The sequence below is a fragment of the Peromyscus eremicus genome, chromosome 13 (genome assembly GCF_949786415.1).
Source record: "Peromyscus eremicus chromosome 13, PerEre_H2_v1, whole genome shotgun sequence".
Classification (NCBI taxonomy): domain Eukaryota; kingdom Metazoa; phylum Chordata; class Mammalia; order Rodentia; family Cricetidae; genus Peromyscus; species Peromyscus eremicus.
Genome location: NC_081429.1, coordinates 7,276,128 through 7,295,269, shown reverse-complemented (window position 1 = coordinate 7,295,269; position 19,142 = coordinate 7,276,128). Strand labels below are relative to the sequence as shown.

General features: G+C 51.0%; 1 protein-coding gene across 1 annotated transcript; it reads left to right on the top strand.

Annotated features, from left to right (window-relative positions):
• The first annotated feature begins 4,316 nt into the window (after window positions 1-4,316).
• Window positions 4,317-19,142, top strand: Rab17 (RAB17, member RAS oncogene family). The gene is made up of 6 exons (XM_059278407.1): window positions 4,317-4,553; window positions 9,936-10,095; window positions 16,110-16,261; window positions 17,257-17,382; window positions 18,045-18,138; window positions 18,306-19,142. The coding sequence occupies exons 2-6, from the start codon at window positions 9,939-9,941 to the stop codon at window positions 18,419-18,421; spliced, it is 645 nt and encodes a 214-aa protein (XP_059134390.1). The 5' UTR covers window positions 4,317-4,553; window positions 9,936-9,938; the 3' UTR covers window positions 18,422-19,142.

Below are 19,142 nucleotides of genomic sequence, written 5' to 3'. Positions count from 1 at the left end.
GAATTTTTGAGTTGTGGGTCCTCATCATCCTGAAGTAGAGTTTATCATGTCTAAGCCCCGAGGAGACAGCCTTTGGTTCATAGAGCCCTGGAAGTTTCTCTCACAGCAGGCTGCTCCCAGCACCTGGTTAGAATGACCTGGTCACACACAGCAGATAGGCAGGCCTGGGATTGCCTGCTCCAACCTCTGTCTTCAGGAGTGAGCAGACAGGTGTAGGGTAGGGGCTGACTGGTCCAAGGTCTCCAAGAGAGGACCTGGCAGGGGAAGACTGCCCTAATGACCTTTGGTACAGGGTAACCTCAAACACAGAGAAAGAATGCCCTGGCCCCATTTCCTGTAAAATGTCTGGATTCTGGCTTATCCTGATCCACCCTGGAAGAATATCAGGTTGCTTGAAATCAGTCAGAACACCAGGGCCCCAGTACACTGCTAGACATGAGTCCAGTATTAATGGGGGGAGTCCAGGCTTTGGGGAGCAGAGTTCTAGGAGGGGAGCCTGGTGCACTCACCTCTTCCTGCTCAGGCCTGTGATGCCGTGGGCAGCACTCCTGAGGTTAGGTCATGCTACAGGAACAAGGTGAAGATGTGTTGCTAAGTCATCGGAGGCCTTGTCAGCTGACTCTGAGTTGAGCCGAAGGAGGACTGTGCTTCGTAGGCCTGTCCTAACCAGGCAAGCCCTTTAAGAGAGGGGTCTAGTGCTCAGAGGGGGCCTCTTCTGACTTTGAGATGGTAGCCTGCCATGTGAGAGAGGCCTATGAAGGGATCTGCCACCCTAAAAGCTTTGAGCAGCCAACAGGAATGGGGCACCCAGTCCCTCCATCCCAAGGAACTAAGAAGGTTCTGTTAACATCAGGTGAACTCAGGAGGACTATCCTGGTTACCTTACTCGATGTGGGAAGACCCACCCCCATCGTGGGCAGCACCCTCTGGTAGCAGCCCATATATAAAGAGCACGGCAGAAGGAAGATTATTTACCTTCCCTCTTGCCTCTGAGTTGACTCCTTCACTGACGTCAGAACCAGCATTTCCAGCCTTCCACTGTGGACTGGGGACCAGCAGTTCCCCAGCATTTCCAGCCTTCCACTGTGGACTGGGGACCAGCAGTTCTCCAGAAACCTTCCAGATTTGCAGCACCACACTAGAACTGCTGAGGCACCCCAACAGTTCCAGAGCCTCATTACAATTTACCCGGCATGATCCTTAGCCTTTAAAAAACGGTCGTTTTTTACCCGCTCTGTGTCAGACCTAACACCCTGCGACTAGACAGACCTCATACACTGACAACAGATAAAATACTTTTGAAACTTGAAAGAACTCCACCAACCAGAGGGCTGAGTGCTGTCATATAACATCTGAAGTCTATAGTTGAGATATCCCCATCTTCCTGTAACTGCCTAATTAATGTTTCCACCAGCGTAGTTTAGAATTGGCTTCCCCGACAACTTTCTTTGTTCTGTTGTTTTAAAACTCCATAAAAGTGTGTCCATGTTGTTAGACGTGGACTTGGTAGCTGAAACTTGGGATCCCGGTGTTAGCATTCTGAACCACCCCTTGGGGACCCACCCAAAGTCTGATGCCATTTTATGTAAAGCCTCCTTTAAGAGGAAAAAACCCTTCCTCCTCTTCTTCTCCTTCTTCCTCCTCCTCTTCCTCTTCTCTCTCTCTCTCTCTCTCTCTCTCTCTCTCTCTCTCTCTCTCTCTCTCTCTCTCTTTCTCTCTCTCCCCCCCCTCTCTCTCCCTCTCCCTGTCCCCTTCTCCCTCCTTCTCTTCCCTTCTCCCTTTCCCCTTTAATACTAAAACTTTCCACGTGGATGCCGTGTCTGCGTGGTGTGAGTAACTTTCCTCCACGCTCCCTTGGCTGCTGCCCACATGGCGTGTCTCCTTGGCTCAAACCCGCCAAGGCCTTTTGAGCGCTGTTTCTCTGCACCCCGGGTCCGTAATCACTCATATTTTGGCTCCTGAATTAACTACCTCCTATTCCCCTTGAGGCGAGAACTGTGTTTCTGTGTTGACATTCTGTTCCTCTAGAGAACTCTGACTAATGCAAACAGCGAGTACTTTAGCTGCTGGGCCATCCTCCCAGGCTTTTGCTTGATATAGTCTTGGCTGACAGATAACCTTGTTGAAATGCATCAGTAAGCTTAGAAGGCCTCCTCCCGGCCCCAACCCTAGAGCTCAGAATGCCTGCATGTAACATCTGAGTCCTGTGATGGGATTTCCCTGCTCTGCTGTAGCCCCCTTCTGATGCTCCACCGATGTCATTGGCAAACGTGTCAATGTCTGACTGTCTTCTCTCCCATAGCTGTAAAAGTTCATGTCACCTCTTTTCTAGTGGAAGTGCCATCCCAGGTGACTTGCATCTGTTTTCCTGGATCACAGTCCGTCACATCTGGCTCAGAATAAAGTCTGTTTTTGTTTGTTTAATCATTCATTCATTGAGGCAGGGTCTTGTCCTGGATCCTAGGTTGTCTTAGAATTTGCTATGTAGCTCAACTGGGTTCAAACTCTTGCTGATGGGAAAAACACAGCTTTCACATCAAAGGGAATAAAAGACAGTTCATTCTGAACTTCTTTTTACATAGTTTCATTTTATAAGAGTTGCTTTGGTCATGGTGTTTCTTCACAGCAATAGAACAGTGACTAAGACACATAGTAATAGGACAAAGAGAGTTATAAATCAAGGCATTTAAAAACTACATTGGTGGATACAGAGATTGGCAGGTAAGACCAAGATGGGGGAATTTCTGCCATAGGCTTCAGATACTATCTGACCATGTTCTTAGCTTCTGGGTCAGGGATGCTGGCGTCTGTCAGGATTCCAAACAGTTTTTATTTATTAGTGATAAGATATTAGTCCCAGCACAAGGGACAGGGCAAGGAATGGCTACTCACAGGGATAGAGCTAGCCTGAGATAAGGTCATTAGCCTCTGGACCTGCAACATTCCAACCTCTCCATACAGAGCAGCTAACCAATCAGTCTTTGCAGACACAGCTTCCTTCCAGGAGTTCTGCTTACACTCTCATCCTCTTACCTCCCTTCCCAAGTGTGATGTCTTCCCTTTCTTCCTTGAAAGCAGAGCTACTGTTCTAAGTGGACATTGTTACATTGTTAGGATCCAGACCAGGTCAGGTCATGACCCCTACCACGGCTCCTCCCTCCTCACAGACACCATAGGTCTCCAGCTCAGAGCACTTTCTACTAATCTCTAGCTATGGACTTCCAGAAGGGGCACATCAAAGGGCCAGCTGTGGCTATGGTGTCCGTACATCCACTTCCCCACCACCTTCCCGTATCCTGCAGGGGACTCTGGGAGCTCAGCTGCTATGCTGTGAAACCTTCCCGATCTTCAGGACCTATACGAAGGGACTGTCTTGTGGGCCCAATTCCTCCTCAGAGCCCTTCACTACAGTCTGTCAAGCTATTTATCAGACTTGGGGTATCCAACCTGTGTCCCAAGGAAGGTCTGGCCACCCATCCTTAATAAGCCAATTAATCCCAGCACTCGGGAGGTAGAGGCAGGTGGATCTCTGTGAGTTCGAGGCCAGCCTGGTCTACAAAGTGAGTTCCAGGATAGCCAGGACTACACAGGGAAACCCTGTCTTGAAAAAGCAAAAACCAAATATATACATTCACACACACACACACACACACACACACACACACACACACACACACAAGACTGAAGCTCATATGAGGATGGGTCAGTGATGGATGGGACCACACCTGTCTGGGACTGCTTAGATATATGTCCTTGGCCCTCTATTTAGTCTCTGATGTGGTCAGGGACTACTGGAAAGCCTCTTGGGAACCTGAGACAGCTGCACTCCCGTTCATGGTGCTTGGGAACCCAAGCTAGAAATCGAGGTGAGTTCTGAGTACAGAGAGAATAACTATTTACCCAGGATTCATGGCTGACCGACCCCTGTAAACCCAATCTACATCTTCCTTCAGCCTAGAGTTTCTCCTTCTGGGAATTGATTCTCCAGCCCTACCTAGGCAATTACCTGCCCAAGGCACACCATTCCCAGGCTCTGGCCCCTGGCCCTGCCCACCTGGGATACTGCCCCATACCTGAGCTGTGTGTATAAAGAGTTAAGAAGTGAGCTCAAGTAACTGAAGAGCTGTTGGCCAGGTCTGTGATGCTTTCGGGTGTAAGGAGGGTGTAAGGAGCCGTGACAGGTAAGACCCGGAAATGGGTGAAATTCTGGGCTGCAGCTGGGTGAGGCCAGAGAGAACCAGAATGTGACTTCTAGCCTTCTCTGTTCCAGGTGATCACATGATCATGTGGGGACTTTGCCCTGGGGTTTACAGGAAGAGTAGAGAGGCCTGACCTGCAGGCTGGGGCCTTGGCAGGAGGCGGCCTTCCTACTTCCTTTGCTCTGTACTGCTTGTCCAGTGGTACACAGCTCCTCCCATCTTGCCCCGGAAGGCCCCTGACCAGCCCATCTAGCACCCAAGGGAAGCATAGCCAGCGGGCAGGAGAAGGGAAGTAGGGGAGCCAGCTGGGGTCCTGTGGGATGATGGTCTGTTGAACTTCCTCAAAGTGAACAGGTGAGTCATTGTTTTAACTGTACTTTGCAGAGTGCTGTGTGTGTGTGTGTGTGTGTGTGTGTGTGTGTGTGTGTGTACATGCATGCAGGTGTGTATCCCTGTGTACTCAGGAGCTTAATCAGAGGCAGAGCTGAAACAATACACTCCTTGTGTTTGTCCCGGGTCAACAGTGTCCTTGTTTGGATCACGGGTGGCTCTCGAGGTCATACTCTGGGAAGGAAATTCCATTTGAATTTTCCTTGAACATAAACTGCCAGTGTGAGGAGGAGGCGCCTTCTAAGGAGACCTTTTCAGACGGCAGCAGAGACTCAAGCAATAACAGAGGAGCTTGGCAGACTTGCTTCCAAAACTCCCTGCTAATCTGCGGCTTGCTTTTTCGCTCATATCAAATGCCGCATTGTTCTGAAGTTCAGAGTGTCAAGAATGAACAACAGCTTTGAGGATCTGGGCAAGGAGGATGGGGTGCAGCCTCCCTGGACTCCCTCCTTCCTTGAATGTTTTTTCTTTGGTGGAAGAGAGGCAGGCTTGTGCTAGCTGAGGAAACACCTAATTGGGATGAGAAAAGAGTCCTAGTCGCAGCCTGGCCGCCACTGCCTTCAGAAAGATCTAGATTCTAGAGCGGGGGCAGACACCACACTTCCACCTTTCTCTCCCTCCGTACAGAGAGTTCTTGCTGCTGTTTATTGGAAGCTTGCAGCACATAGTTACTCAAAAAAACTTCTGCTGTGGTTTTATCTATCACAGAGAAAAGTAATTAATACCAGAAAAAAATCCGTTAGTAGGGAAGTGAAGCATTACAGTGAGGTAATTGTAGGAATCTGACAGAGCTGTGTGGACACTGCATTTGATGTTATGAACAAGTTTTATGATTTTAGGGTGGAGTATATGATCACATTAAGGCTGAACGATTATTTATTTAGCTGTTTTTTTTTTTTTTTTTTTTTTTTGGCTTGAAACTTGCAGCAGTCCCCTGCTTCAGCATCCCGAGTGCTGGGATGGTAGGCTTACGGCAACACATCAACATTGATTTGGAGGTGCAAAGGCAGGGATCACCTGTACCGTTCCTGAGGCTGTTGGCACATCCTGCCACCCTACAGCCGCTAGGACCCAACTAGTGCCTCGGGAGTCCCCGAGAGCATACGAACAGCAGGCTCCAGCTCCACATTCTGTGTCTTGGCCTTGGAAAAGCTGCTGGGCCTTTGTCCCGTGGAGGTTGTGCCAGCCCCTTAGGCTTCCTGCTCAGCTCTGGCAGGTGTCTTTGTGCGGGAGCAGGTGGGCTCAGAGAACACACCCACCGTGATTCTCTCTGGAGGGCCCTGGCAGCTGCACCCTCTACAGCCCTATCTGAGCCATGTCCAGGTTGGCCCCACGTGACCCGCGAAGGTGCCTCTTGGGGCACCACTGTCTCCCTTTCTGCAAGTACACCGGGCACTTTTCCAACCAGCATCTGCAATGGGAGTGTGACTGGCATGGGAGCCTAAGGGGGCGGGGCGGGAGGGGGGGGGGGAAGAAAGCACATTGATCCAGTTAGAATCTGTGGAGTCACTTCCGGGTTCGTTCAGGAGAGAGTGAGCACCTGTTGTTCCCTCAGTGTCGGGCTATGGCATGCTCACTGAAGGCAATCCAGTTTCGGGGTCTTGGTCACAACCCAGTGAGAGAGCCGAGCCACTGATAACACAGGCATACTTATTTACACACCGAGACCACTCCAACCAAGGGGACGCAGGGAGTGAGGCTCCATGATGGCAGGCCTACGGTCTGTGCTGCTGGTTTTCGGAGGTGGAGACACGGTAGAGGAGCTGAGGTGACAGGTGTGACGTCAGGCAGGAGGCCGTTGCTGAGAGAGTTGTCCGACTCTGGTGGCAGTGAGTACGACCAGATCTTTCGTGAGGAAGAGACCTGGCCTGTTTGGTGTGGAGTTGGTGGATGGCTCCTGGCACTCAGTGCCTGAACTCCGAGACTCCTGGTCCCTACTCAGGATTCTGGACTCTGGCTTGCCCTTGGGCTCAAAGGGTGGAGTTTCTGGGTGGAGGCTGCACATATCATCCTGGAGGCCGACTGCTTGCTCTCTTTTTTCTCTCTGTCTGTCTGTCTTTCTGTCTCCTTCTCTCAGTTCAGTCAGAGATTTCAAAACACAGGTGCTGGGTAAAGTGTTCATCCTGTCTATCCACCCTTCAGTCAACTGACTAACCCATCCGTCCACTCCAACCAATCACCTACCCACTTACCCACCTATCTATCCACTATCTATCTATCACTTACTTACCCATCATCCACGCACATGCTCACTCATCTCCATCTATGCACCCATGCATGCAGCCCATCTTTCCACGCATCATCTATCTACCCACCCATAGATCTACTCACTCACCCATGTATCCATCAACTCACCCATGTATCCACCCACTACACGCATACATGCATGCATCCATCCATTGCTTAGGTGTGTGATGAGCACCTACTATGTGCTAGACCTTGTTGCCACACTTGAAGAAACACAGGCAACTCTAGCCATGGCTCTTGGACTTGGCTTCAGGCTTTGGTCATCTGTATTTTAATTTTAAGTTAATTAACTTTTGTGATGTTGTGTTGTCTTTGTTAGGGTTTTATTGCTGTGGAGAGACATAATGACCATGGTAACTCTATAATGATATATTGTATACTCTAAGAAACTTGCATGAGGATCAGAGGACAGGGCCAGCCCACTCAATTAGACATAGAGGTCAGGCAATGGTGGCACACACCCTTAATCCTATCACTTGGGAGGCAGAGATCCATTTGGATCTCTGTGAGTTCAAGACCACACTGGAAATAGAGCCAAGCAGTGGTGGCACACACCTTTAATCCCAGGAAGTGACGGCAGGGTGGAGAAGGGTATATAAGGTGTGAGGAAGCAGGAACTGAAGCAGTTCAGTGAGATCCTTTTGAGATCAGAGGATTTCAGTCAGAGGAAACAGGATCGCTGAGGAGTTGGTGAGGTGAGGTTTGCTGTGGCTTGTTCTACTTCTCTGATCTTTCAGCTTTCACCCCAATATCTGGCTCTGGGTTTTTTATTATAAGACCATCTAAGATTTGTGTTACACAGCTCTTATAAAAGAAAACATTTAATTGGGATGACTTGCTTACAGTTCAGAAGTTTAGTCCATTATCATCATGGCAGGAAGCATGGCATGGCAGCATGCAGGCAGACGTGGTGCTGGAGGAGGAGCCCAGGCAGCAGGAAGAGACAGTGAGCCACTAGGCCTGGCTTGAGCTTCTGAGACCTCAAAGTCCACCCCCACAGTGACATTGACTTCCTCCAACAAGACCACACCCACTTCAACAAGGCCACATCTCCTAACAGTACCACTCCCTATGGGCCCGTGGGGGGCATTTTTATTCACACCACCACATGGGTGAACAGGATTGTAAAAAGCTTTAAACAGGGAATTTAGTTGTTTCTGATCCTGCCCTGCAACCAATACACGGGGAAACTCTAGAGGTCCCTGGGATGGGCCCCACACCTGTGCTGCTGGCCTGAGCTCCTTCCCAGGGGCAGAGGAACCCTGGAGCCTTCTCTCTCGGGCTCCAGCTTTTCTCTCTACAATTGCTCCTTGGAAAGGACTCTGTGAGAGACTTGGTGTCTATGCGGTGTCCTTTTCTTCGGTTACCACAGTCTCAAGTGGTCTGTGTTGTGGTTCCTGTCTGTCCTCCCTTTGCCCCTCCTCGGTTTCCACCTATCCTTTGCCCACTGTGGTGGGAGAAAGGCTTATTTGAGAGACTAGCCACCCATAATAGGTGTAGACATTAATTAGGGGAAATTCCTAGAAGTGGTCCAGATAATAAACACGGGGATGACTCCACAGTCTCACCGTTTTTATTCTCTTTGTGATACAGCAGACTCGGGCAGAGGACCCTAATGACTGTAAACATTAAGAGACCACCATTATCTGCCTTCTGTGAGGTGTGCACACCACATTCATAAAACGTCCTGCCCTGTGCTGTCTACATGAGATGAGACAGACCTCTGTCCTGAACCACAACCCCATCCAGAGCTCACAGGCATATCTGTAGCCAGGACAACCCCATCCAGAGCTCACAGGCATATCCTTAGCCAGGACAACCCCATCCAGAGCTCACAGGCATATCCGTAGCCAGGACAACACAGGGAGGTTGCCAGCAGTAGGCTGGGGCACAAGAAACCCGATGTCTTCACACATAGGTTGTAAAGGAAGGTGTCAGGTGTGGTGGCGCACGCCTTTAATCCCAGCACTCGGGAGGCGGAGGCAGGAGGATCTCTGTGAGGTTGAGGCCAGCCTGGTTTATGAAGCGAGTTCCAGGACAGCCAAGGTTGTTACACAGAGAAACCCTGTTACAGGAAAAACAAACAAACAAACAAACAAACAAACAAACAAACAACCCACCCACCCATCCACTCTTCCAAAAAGAGAGAGCTCACGGATCTGTGTGGAGGTTTCCTTTGGGAGCTTGGGAGGTCCTGTGGGAGTGAGCACCGGGCACGCAGCTCCTGCATCTGTTGCTGCGGTCTGGTGTATGCCTGGAAGGTGCTGCCATTAACACCATGCGGGCTTCTGTGTTTTTACTGCAGAGCTGGGCTCTGAGGCCTCAGAGACAACAGAAAGGACAGGTGTGTTGAGGTCCTGAGACACAGATATCTCCCCCATCCCACTGCTCTCCCTCCCCTCTCTTCCTCCCTCCCTCCCTTCATCCCCTCCTCCCACTTGTTTGATGGAGTCTTACTGTGTAGACCAGACAGGTCTCAAATTTGACACCCTCCAGCCTCAGCTTCCGGCACACTGGAATTGTAGGTGTGCCTCACCGTTTCTGGTCCTAGGAAGATTACCCGCCTCCCACTGTAGAGCGAAGTTTTAATTGGAAAACAGGGTATAAGGGAAAAGGGACTGGCAAGTCTTGGGAAGCATAGGCTGATGCTGACAGGAAGAGAGCCTCACATGTTTGGGTCTGGGATGTCAATAATGAGGGTAGCTTTTTTTTTTTTATCCCTCTCTCACGGGTAGAGGGAATTTTCCTAGGGGGAAATCTGGAAACATTAGGGACAACCAAGAGGTGCTCAGGTGCTTTTGATTTCTCTTGGGTGCTTGGAAGCAGTGAGTGAATTGGGATAAAAAGCCCATGTGACGCTGGAGGCCTTTGTAGCGAAGGGTCCACAGCCCCTTCTCATGCAGCGGTTTCCCAGCACAGCTGCTTTTGGACCTCTGTACAAAGTGTCTGTATTTTATCTAGGAAGTAGGCCCCCTCACCCCCACCCCAGTGTGTGTGTGTGTGTGTGTGTGTGTGTGTGTGTGCATGCTCATGCACGTTGTGTGTGTTGGACTTTGCTGAGGTTTTCCACCCTCCTCAGTCTTCTGTGGTTTCTTGCAGGCCATGGCGCAGGCTGGTGGGCTGCCACAGGCCAGCACTACTTCTGGCCAGCCCTACGTGAGCAAACTGGTTCTGCTCGGAAGCAGTTCTGTGGGCAAGACCAGCCTGGCCCTTCGCTACATGAAGCAGGACTTCAGCAGCGTCTTGCCAACTGTGGGGTGTAAGTGAGGAGAGCCCTGGCAGGGGCAGATGGGAATGTGGTCCACCTCAGGATGGCCCCTGTCCTGAAACCCAAGGCTGGGTGTGCCAGGATTGCAGGGAGGGGCGGGCTGTCCATCAAGGGCAGGCAGGTACAGTATTCCTCCACTAGGGGTCAGGCTTCAGCCCAGCTGGTATTGGTGTGTGTGTAGATCTGGGTGCCAAGGTTCTGGTCCTAGAAGGTCCTAGAAGTCCCCCTGAGTGTGGACTGGCAGTGAGGGCAGCCTGAGAAGGGCCTCCTTTCTAGCTGTCCTCCAGCCAGCTAATGAAGCCCCCTAACAATTCACTCTATTGAAGACTTGCTCTCTGCCCAACATCATGTACCTAGGCTTCCCCCAGCTTTCCCTGATTCTCACTGAGTCCTTATAATTGTAGCTCTCACTTCACACTGTCTGCAATTCATCAACATCAAAGACTGACCCCCTTTCCACTTGGATTTGGTCCACTGGGTCTGGGCTGGGGCTGGGGATGCTATAAGGGAAGAGAGGGGAAACCTCTCTGTGTGCTTGCTCTATGTACGTATGTGAGACAAGGTCTCACTGTGTAGCTCAGGCTGGCCTGGAACTCTCCATCCTCATGCTTTTGCTTCTCATGTGCTGTGATGATAAGTGGGCGCCATCATACATGGCGTGCTTTAATTTGGAGCAAGGACAGGTTAGAGATCACTCTCCCCCTCCATGTCTGTCCCCCCCCCTTTTTTTTTTTCCGAGACAGGGTTTCTCTGTGTAGTTTTGGTGCCTGTCCTGGATTTCACTCTGTAGACCAGGCTGGCCTCGAACTCACAGAGATCTGCCTAACTCTGCACTCGGGATTAAAGGCGTGCACCACCACTGCCTGGCCATGCCTGTCATTTTTGTTATTCAATACCTATCAGGGTTTCCTTAGCTCCTTAAGTGGATGGTCCTGCCTCCAGGAACCCAGTTAGAGAGAATGAGCTGTGGTGTGATCAGGGGCTGGCCTGGGTAGGAGGGGTCTCTGGTGCCGAGGCTCTCTGCTGGGAATGCACTTATGCATACGGGGCAAGCACTCTACCATGAGCTGCTTTCCAGCCCTGGAAATTAGTTTTTAAAAGACACCTTGACAGTCCTTAGAGAGCCAGGGCAGAGCTAAACGACCCTCCAGCTGCCTCTGCTCTTAGCTGCCGCCATTAGTGGATGTTAAAATGGACTGGTTTTTGAGGTCACAGGCTGGGCAGCAGGTTGAGCCTCTCACTCACTTCGCTGCCCTTCTGACGTGTGTGGGCCGCGAGACAGCAGTGATCTGGAGCCACGAAGTCTGCTTCTGCCCTGATGAGTTCCCTTTCTCTAATTACGTTCCCTTTCACTGAGTCACTCTTGTTAGAAGACAAGTAGGGTTGGAGATATGGCTCAGTGGTTAAGAGCACTGGCTGCTCTCCCAGAGGTCATGAGTTCAATTCCCAGCACCCACATGGCAGCTCACAGTCTGATGCCCTCTCCTGGTCTGCAGGCATACGTGCAGACATAGCACCTGTATACATTTAAAAAAAAAAAAAAAAGACATAATATTTGAATTGTATTCTTTGAGAATTTCACCCTCACCCCAAACCCACCCACACACTCCCCCACTCCTCCTTCCAACTCCTCCAGAAGTCCCACACCACAACCTAGCTTCATGTCCTCTTTCTCTTCCTCTTCTTTTGGGTAACCCACTGAGGCCAGTTAGTGTTGCCCTTAAGCACATGAGCATAGGGCCATCTCCTGGAGAATGAGCAACTTACCAGGGGCCACATCCCTGCAGAAAACTTTTCTCCTTCCCCCAGCAACCATCTATTTCCAACAGTGCCTCTGAGAGAGGGAGGCCTCCTGAGCATCCCCCATTCATGCTGAGATGCTGACTCCCTTCATCCTACGGAGGCAACCACAGCCGCTGTGACTCAGGGGTGCAACATCCTTGCCAGGACCAAGAGACACTGTTGCATGGTATTCCTCCCTAAGCCCTGGCTCTTTTCTGATGCTCCCCCAGCCGTGGGGAGGAGTGTGGTGTCGGTGTCTCATTAAGGGCAGAGAACTCCACAGTCACCTTTTCCTCCAGTTTGACCAGTTGCAAACCTCTGTATTTACTGGTGTCCTCTGATGAGGGCTAAGATCTGCACTAATCTACGGGCACAGAGATAACTTCTTCGAAGGCAGCTTGGTACTGTGTCCGCTTAGCAAAATATAGCAATGGGTTCTCTCTTAGGGTCCATGAGCCTCCAGCCACCTCACCCTGTTATTATTATTATTATTATTATTATTATTATTATTATTATCCCAGAAGTGACAGGAAGCTTTGTCCTCAGTGTCTTGGGTCTCTCCTTTCATGCTGCATCTTATTAATGCCTCCATCTCTCCCCCAAAACTCACCGCCGCAGGGATTGGCACTCTGTCCAGCCAGACCTGATGGGGTGACCCCTCCCTTCTCCCCAGAAAGGCTCAGCTCTGTTGTGTAAACATCTCAGCACTGGCTGATGGGTTGTAGCTTGAGTGGGAAGCCATACTACCGGGATTTGACACTGAGGACTTCCGGCCACCGTGGTTAAACTGGAAAAGGAAAATGGGGGACAGAGATTGTCAATGGAGAAGGCAGATCTGAGTTTTACACCCACGTGGTGCTTGGCTCTCCCCTCTCCCTCCCTGCCTGCCTGCCTGCCTCCCTCCCTGTCTCCCTTTCTGTGTGTGTATGTATAGGATGTGTGCACATATGTGCGTGGTGCATGCCCACACAGAGGCCGCAGGAGGATGCCGAGTGTCCTGCTCTCTTACTCTGTATCTTATTCTCGAGAGAGGGCCTCTCACTGAACCTAGAGCTAGGCTAGCAGTAAGTGATCCTCCTATACCCCCTGCTCCCCCCCACTGGCCCCCCACCCTTACCCCTCACCCCACAGTGCTGGGATTCCAGGGCTGCATGAGGCTGTGCCTTGCTTTTTTTGTTTTTAATATTTATTTATTTATTATGTATACACTGTTCTGCCTGTATGGATGCATGCCGGCCAGAAGAGGGCACCAGATCTCATTATAGGTGGTTGTGAGCCACCATGTGGTTGCTGGGAATTGAACTCATGACCTCTAGAAGAGGAGCCAGTGCTCTTAACCTCTGAGCCATCTCTCTAGCCACTGTGCCTTGTTTTTTATGTGGGTGCTGAGAATTGAACTTGGGTCCTTATCCTTAGGCAGAAAGTGCTCTTACCCACTGAGCTCTCTTACCAGCCTTAGAGACAAGACAATGTTTATCAGAATATCCCCCAGTTGACTCCAAAGCCAAAAACATGATCAGAAGTGAGAATGAACAGACCAGAGTGTGGACTAAACACCAATGTTGCTATGACAACAGTCCAGGGGGTACAGGAAGAGGAAGCAGAAGTTGCTACGACAGACCTGACATTACATATGCTTTCTCTCAGGGTTTTATGACCACTCTGGGGGAGGGAAACATTGGGTCATGTTAAACAGGAGGAAAACAAGATATTGGAAGTTTAAGCAAGTTGTCAAGGCCCATGAAGCTGAGAGGCATCTGTGTCCAGGGCCACCCCAGGCCTTCCCCTGCACTGGGGTACCAGCTACATTGGATGGTCAGTGCCCAGCAGTAGCCATGTGAGCTGGGAGCCCCGTGTTCTGCTCTCCACAGGAGGCTACTGCTTTGTGTGAAGAGCAGTTTAGTCAGACCTCACGTTCATGGACCCTCAGGTTTACACAGCCTACGTCAGTGTCTGCTGAGATGTGGCTCCAGTTCCCAGAGAGAATCCATTTCTTTCCAGACAGTTCTGTCCAGCCAGCCCTATCTCTGCTCTTTGCAAAGTGGATGGAAATGTGCCCCCAGAGATGACCAAGCCCTAACTCACAAGCCTGCGGATTGTGATGCCTTCTATGGAGATGAGAACACCTTGGACTTGGGTCCTCCGATTCTGTGACTGTCATTCTCAAGAGAGGAGGAGAGGGTACAGGGTTAGTGAGGGAAGGTGGGTGCTGTAGCTTCATTTCTGTTGCTGTGACGAAACACAGTGACCAAAAGCAACTTGGAGGGGGGAGGGGCTCATTTGGCTTACCCCTCTAGATCACAATCCATTACAGAAGGAGCTCAGGCAGGACCTGGAGGCAGGAGCCACGGAGGATGCTGCTTGCTGGCTTGCTCTCTGGCTCTCTCTTAGGCTCATGCTCATCTTCCTTTTAAAAAAAAATATTTTTATTTTTAATTTATGTGTATGGTATTTTAACTGCATGTATGTCCACGCATCATGTTGAAGACCCTGGAACTGGAGTTACAGATGGTTGTTAGTTACTATATGGAGTTACAGATGGTTGTTAGTTACTATATGGATCCCAGGGATCAAACTCTGGGCCTCTGGAAGAGCAGCCAGTGCTCTTAGCCATCTCTCCAGCCCCTCAGCTTGTTTTCTTAGACAGTCCAGAACCTCCTGCTTAGGGATAGGAGCCCTCACAGTGGGCTGGGCCTTCTCATGTCAATCATCAGTCAAGACCATCCCTTATAGACATGCCCACAGGCCAATCTGATCTGGGCAGGTCCTCTGGTTGAGACTCTTTCAAATGACTCTAGACTGTGTCAAGTTGTCAGTTGGAGCTAACTAGGACACCAGGTGAGGCCAGAGGCAAGATAGGGGTGGTAAATCCACAGCCAAGGAACACTAGAGGTTGTTAGAGTCCCTGGAAGCTGGAAAGAGGTGGGGATGGGTTCTCCCCTAGAGCCATGAGAAGGAACTGACCTTGTCCACAGCTTGACTTGGGACCTCTGGCTTCTAGAACTGTAAGAATAGATTTCCTATTTTAAGCTGCTCTGTGGTCATTGTCATACCAGCCCCAGGATACTTATTCAGTGTCCTTGGGCTGGAAGTTTCATTTCACCCATGGAAGTCTGTCTCCCAGATTCTCCCCAGGTGGCTCCATACCTACCTTGGGTCTGTGTGGGGAAGTGACTCTGAGTGAAGCTCTTGGCCTCTGCTGACCCTGCACGTCCTGGGCTCCCTGATTCCCCTTGGCTCTTTCCTTCCAGCTCCTCTAGGAGCTCCCACACTTGACATAGGAGTTTTTGGTACCATTAAATGACTATTTAAAAATCACACCAGGGCGGGAAAGATGGGTCATTGGTTAAGGACACATGCTGCTCTTCCAGAAGACCCGAGTTCTATTCCCACCCCCTCAGTGGACAGCTCATAACCATCTCTAACTCCAGCTCCAGAGGATCCAATGTTGTCTTCTTGTCTCTATAGGCACCGTGTGCATGTGCCCAAACCCACCCAACACCTACACATAGACACATAATTAAGAATCAAAATTCAATGTTGGAAAGCAAAGCTCAAGAACAAATATCTTCAAGGAAAAGATGGATTGCGTGTTATGTGAAGGGGTTGGAATCAGTCTCTGTGATTGGTTAAGCAGGTGCCTGAGTGAGGAAAGGAGGCCCTGGGAGCTGCACAGAGCACCTCAGGAGAAGGTGGGGAGCACAGTGGGTGCTCCCTGGGCTGACGGCTGCAGAATTAAGCAACTCCTGAGAGATTTTTAGGTGCAGAAGAGAGGACAGCAGCAAAGGAGCCATCAGGGGAGGGAAGCTGAGGAGGCTGGCTTCTGGTGGCTTCAGAATGGGTTGGGCGGCTGAGTGGCCCATGGACCTGAGCTGAGGCACTAGGATCCTTAGAGTTCATTGCATCGCTGGACACTGCAGAGACATGTCAGATTATTCATTGCTGGAGGTCCCTTCCGTGACATTCTTAGCTCGGGGTCTTTTACTTCACCCCAACAGTTTAGCTCTACCCCAAGTGGAAACCTAAGGGACACAAAATAGTTGCCAGCTGCGCTTTGCTTTATAGGGAAGCTCCAGCTTCCAGAACAGGCATTCACTCAGCCTCCATCAGCATGTGCCTAGCTGCCTCTCACTGGGCTGCTGACCATAGACTGTCATGACACACTAGGAGCCATGGATGACCATCTTATCCCCAGCAAACACTCACTGGCCTCCTTGTTACAGGTGCGTTCTTCACGAAGGTGGTGGATGTGGGCTCCTCATCTCTGAAGCTTGAGATCTGGGACACGGCTGGCCAGGAGAAGTACCACAGCGTCTGCCACCTCTACTTCAGGGGTGCCAATGCTGCGCTCCTGGTGTATGACATCACTCGGAAGGTAGGGTTAACCCCGCCTCCTTCCCCGGGCAACTGTACTGTTTACTGCCTTCTGCAGGGATCAATGGTGAGAAAGCAGGACTGGCACCATGTTTTGTGGGAACGTTCATATGAGCAAAAAGGGACTATTAAGCCCATACTACTCACCTCATTCAGGAAGCCCTCTTGGCAACCCCTCACACTCAAAGTTAGGGCTTGTTTTTCTGCAGTCTCCTGGCACACCCCTTACCCCACAGCACCACCATCACTGGTGCTGGTGTGCTGCTGAGATGGTAAGGGGCTGTTACAGACCCAGCCTACGCCATAGGCCATCCATCTCGTATCACCAGGGGTGCAGAACACAGAGCATGCGTGGAAATGACACTGAAGAACTGGACTCGCATGTCCGTGTGTGTCCAGCCTGGCCTAGGGCAGAATGAGCTTGCTGCCTCGGAGCCTCTAACAGGAGGTAGAGAAGGGGGACCAGGCATACTGAGTGGGAGGCAGGAAGACATACTGGGTACAAGAAGCCTGGGAGAGGGTCTCAGAAAAACAGTTGCAGTGCACCCAGAAAGTATGTGTTGGGCGCAGGTACAGGAGTGTGGAGAGAGGGGTCCCCACATCAGCCTTGATGCCAGAGGTCAGGAGAAGGTGCCAAAGGACCCGGGGCCGAGTCCCCCCACCTGGCCTATGAGGAGCTGCAGTTAGGAACTGGGTTGGGGTGATGACAGTTTCCCTCAAACTCTCCTGCACAAAATGGTGTCCAGAGGGGAGCTCCTGACCCCAAATCCCTGTGACCTCCACATCCCTGGCTCTCTGGTGTGCTTCCGGGTTGCATAGCCCTCCCCTACCAGGGTCAGCCCATCCTGGCTGCCCTCCCAGAGGAGCAGAGCAGTCCCTTGGCATTGCATTCTGGGAAAAGGCCTCGATGTAGCCACATACCCTCAAGGGACACCTGCTTTGCTCTTCTGGCCCAGCAAGGGGAACTCCAACATGGTTTCTCTTCTGTCTCTTTAGGATTCCTTTCACAAGGCTCAACAGTGGCTGGAGGACCTGGAGAAGGAGTTCCAGCCAGGAGAGGTGGTGGTGATGCTGGTCGGCAACAAAACGGACCTCGATGAGGAGCGGGAAGTGACTTTCCAGGTGCCACATGGTGACAGGCAGCAAGAGGGAGTCCTTGTCTCTGTGGACTTGAGGGCTTTTGAGACCTTGAAACACACACACACACACACACACACACACACACACACACACACACATTCTTACCCTGTGCTTCATGTACTCATGTACCTACATACTTGCACTTGCATGCACACCCATGATCCCTCTACCCACATATATGCTCATACTTCATAAACACACATGCTCACACTCATGCAGAGTTATGCTGCATAAATACACTCTTCATAAGTACAAACACACATGTGCCTCCAAAGTCATACATATTAATACCTCTACATGCAAACCCACATGCACACGAACTCAGAAGTACACACAGAAGATTCCATCATAGTTCCCCTTTTGGTTGGAGATTCATGTAGGAGGTGTGTGTACACATAGGTACATAGGGACTGTGTACATGGGGAGGTGTGTGTGAAGAGTGTGTGCACACACATGCAAACCAGCACAACCAGTTTTCTTTCATTTTGAGGCAGGGTCTTATGTGTTCAAAGCTGGCCTGGAACTCACAATCTTTCTGCCCAAGCTTCCTGAGTGCTGGGATTGTAGGTGTATCCCAGTTTCTTGTAAGCCAACCAGGTATCTTTGGAGGGACTCTTTTTAAACACAGTGACTTTCTCCTTCAGGAAGGGAAAGAATTTGCAGAGAGCAAAAGCCTGCTATTCATGGAAACCTCAGCCAAGCTGAACTACCAGGTGTCCGAGGTCTTCGGCACTGTTGGTGAGTGATGACGCTCCACTGGAGTGTGGGAGCTCTCCACTGGCCCCTCCCCCGGGACCTTCTGGTGTTCCTGGGACTGGGAGGGTCGTGAGGAGGAGTGATGGAGTGCTTGGGTTAGGGTTCTGGGGGCCGGGATTCCCTCCCCATTAACCCCCCGTTTTCCACAGCCCAGGAGCTGCTGCAGAGAGCAGGAGACAGCGGGAACAGCAGCTCACAGGAAGGCGAGGCTGTGGTTCTGAACCAGGGACCTGCTGCCAGGCAGAGCCAGTGCTGTGCACGATAGATGCTGCCCCCACAGGAGAGCGTGTGGGGGACACCTCAGCCTGTGCCTCAGAGGGTCCGCAGCCCGAGCAGGAGCTTCAGAACAAGGCTGGCGACTCTTTGTCCATGCATGGTCTCTGTTGAAGATGGATTATGACCGAGCCCTGGAGGCTTCCAGAAGTTGGCTTCCTTCATGATAACTGCTTGCCAAAGCTGATGGGAACTGTCAGGGATAAGATCCAGTGCCAGACGGCTCCCAGAAGACTGTCAGCCCCACCTTACCAGATACTACCCGATTCCTGGATGCCCTGAGCCAGTGTGCCTGGCCCACCTGGGCTGTCCCATTCAGCTGCCTTGCTACCAGCACAGACGAGTTAAATGAGGCAGAGAAGAAGCATGGACTGGAAACATTCTTTGATCTATGTGATGGGAAGACAGATGTTTCATCCTGGGGCCACTGGTCCACAACTGGACCACCTTAGTTCTGGGAGTTGTCGGGGGGGGGGGGTGCGCGAGAAAGGCATCTGTGCAAGGAAAAACATGGAGAGATGAGCCCAAGGTGGTGGGTCTCAGTGAGGTGAGCCAGGAGAGGCAGAGTCTGGAGTGGCTGAGATGGGAGTGTCCCCCTTCCAGCTGTGGATGGACAGAACCAGGGTCCTATCTAGTGTTGCCCGGACTCTAGAGCCTCCACCATACTGTCTATGCATCCTTCTCTCTAAATATTAAATGTCTCGACAATGTGA

Excerpts from the sequence above, each read along its gene's own strand:
- Rab17 (XM_059278407.1), top strand. The coding sequence starts at position 9,939 with ATGGCGCAGGCTGGTGGGCTGCCACAGGCCAGCACTACTTCTGGCCAG. Across the intron at positions 10,096-16,109 it reads CGTCTTGCCAACTGTGGGGT|GTGCGTTCTTCACGAAGGTG; the intron begins GTAAGTGAGGAG and ends TCCTTGTTACAG. Across the intron at positions 16,262-17,256 it reads TGTATGACATCACTCGGAAG|GATTCCTTTCACAAGGCTCA; the intron begins GTAGGGTTAACC and ends CTGTCTCTTTAG.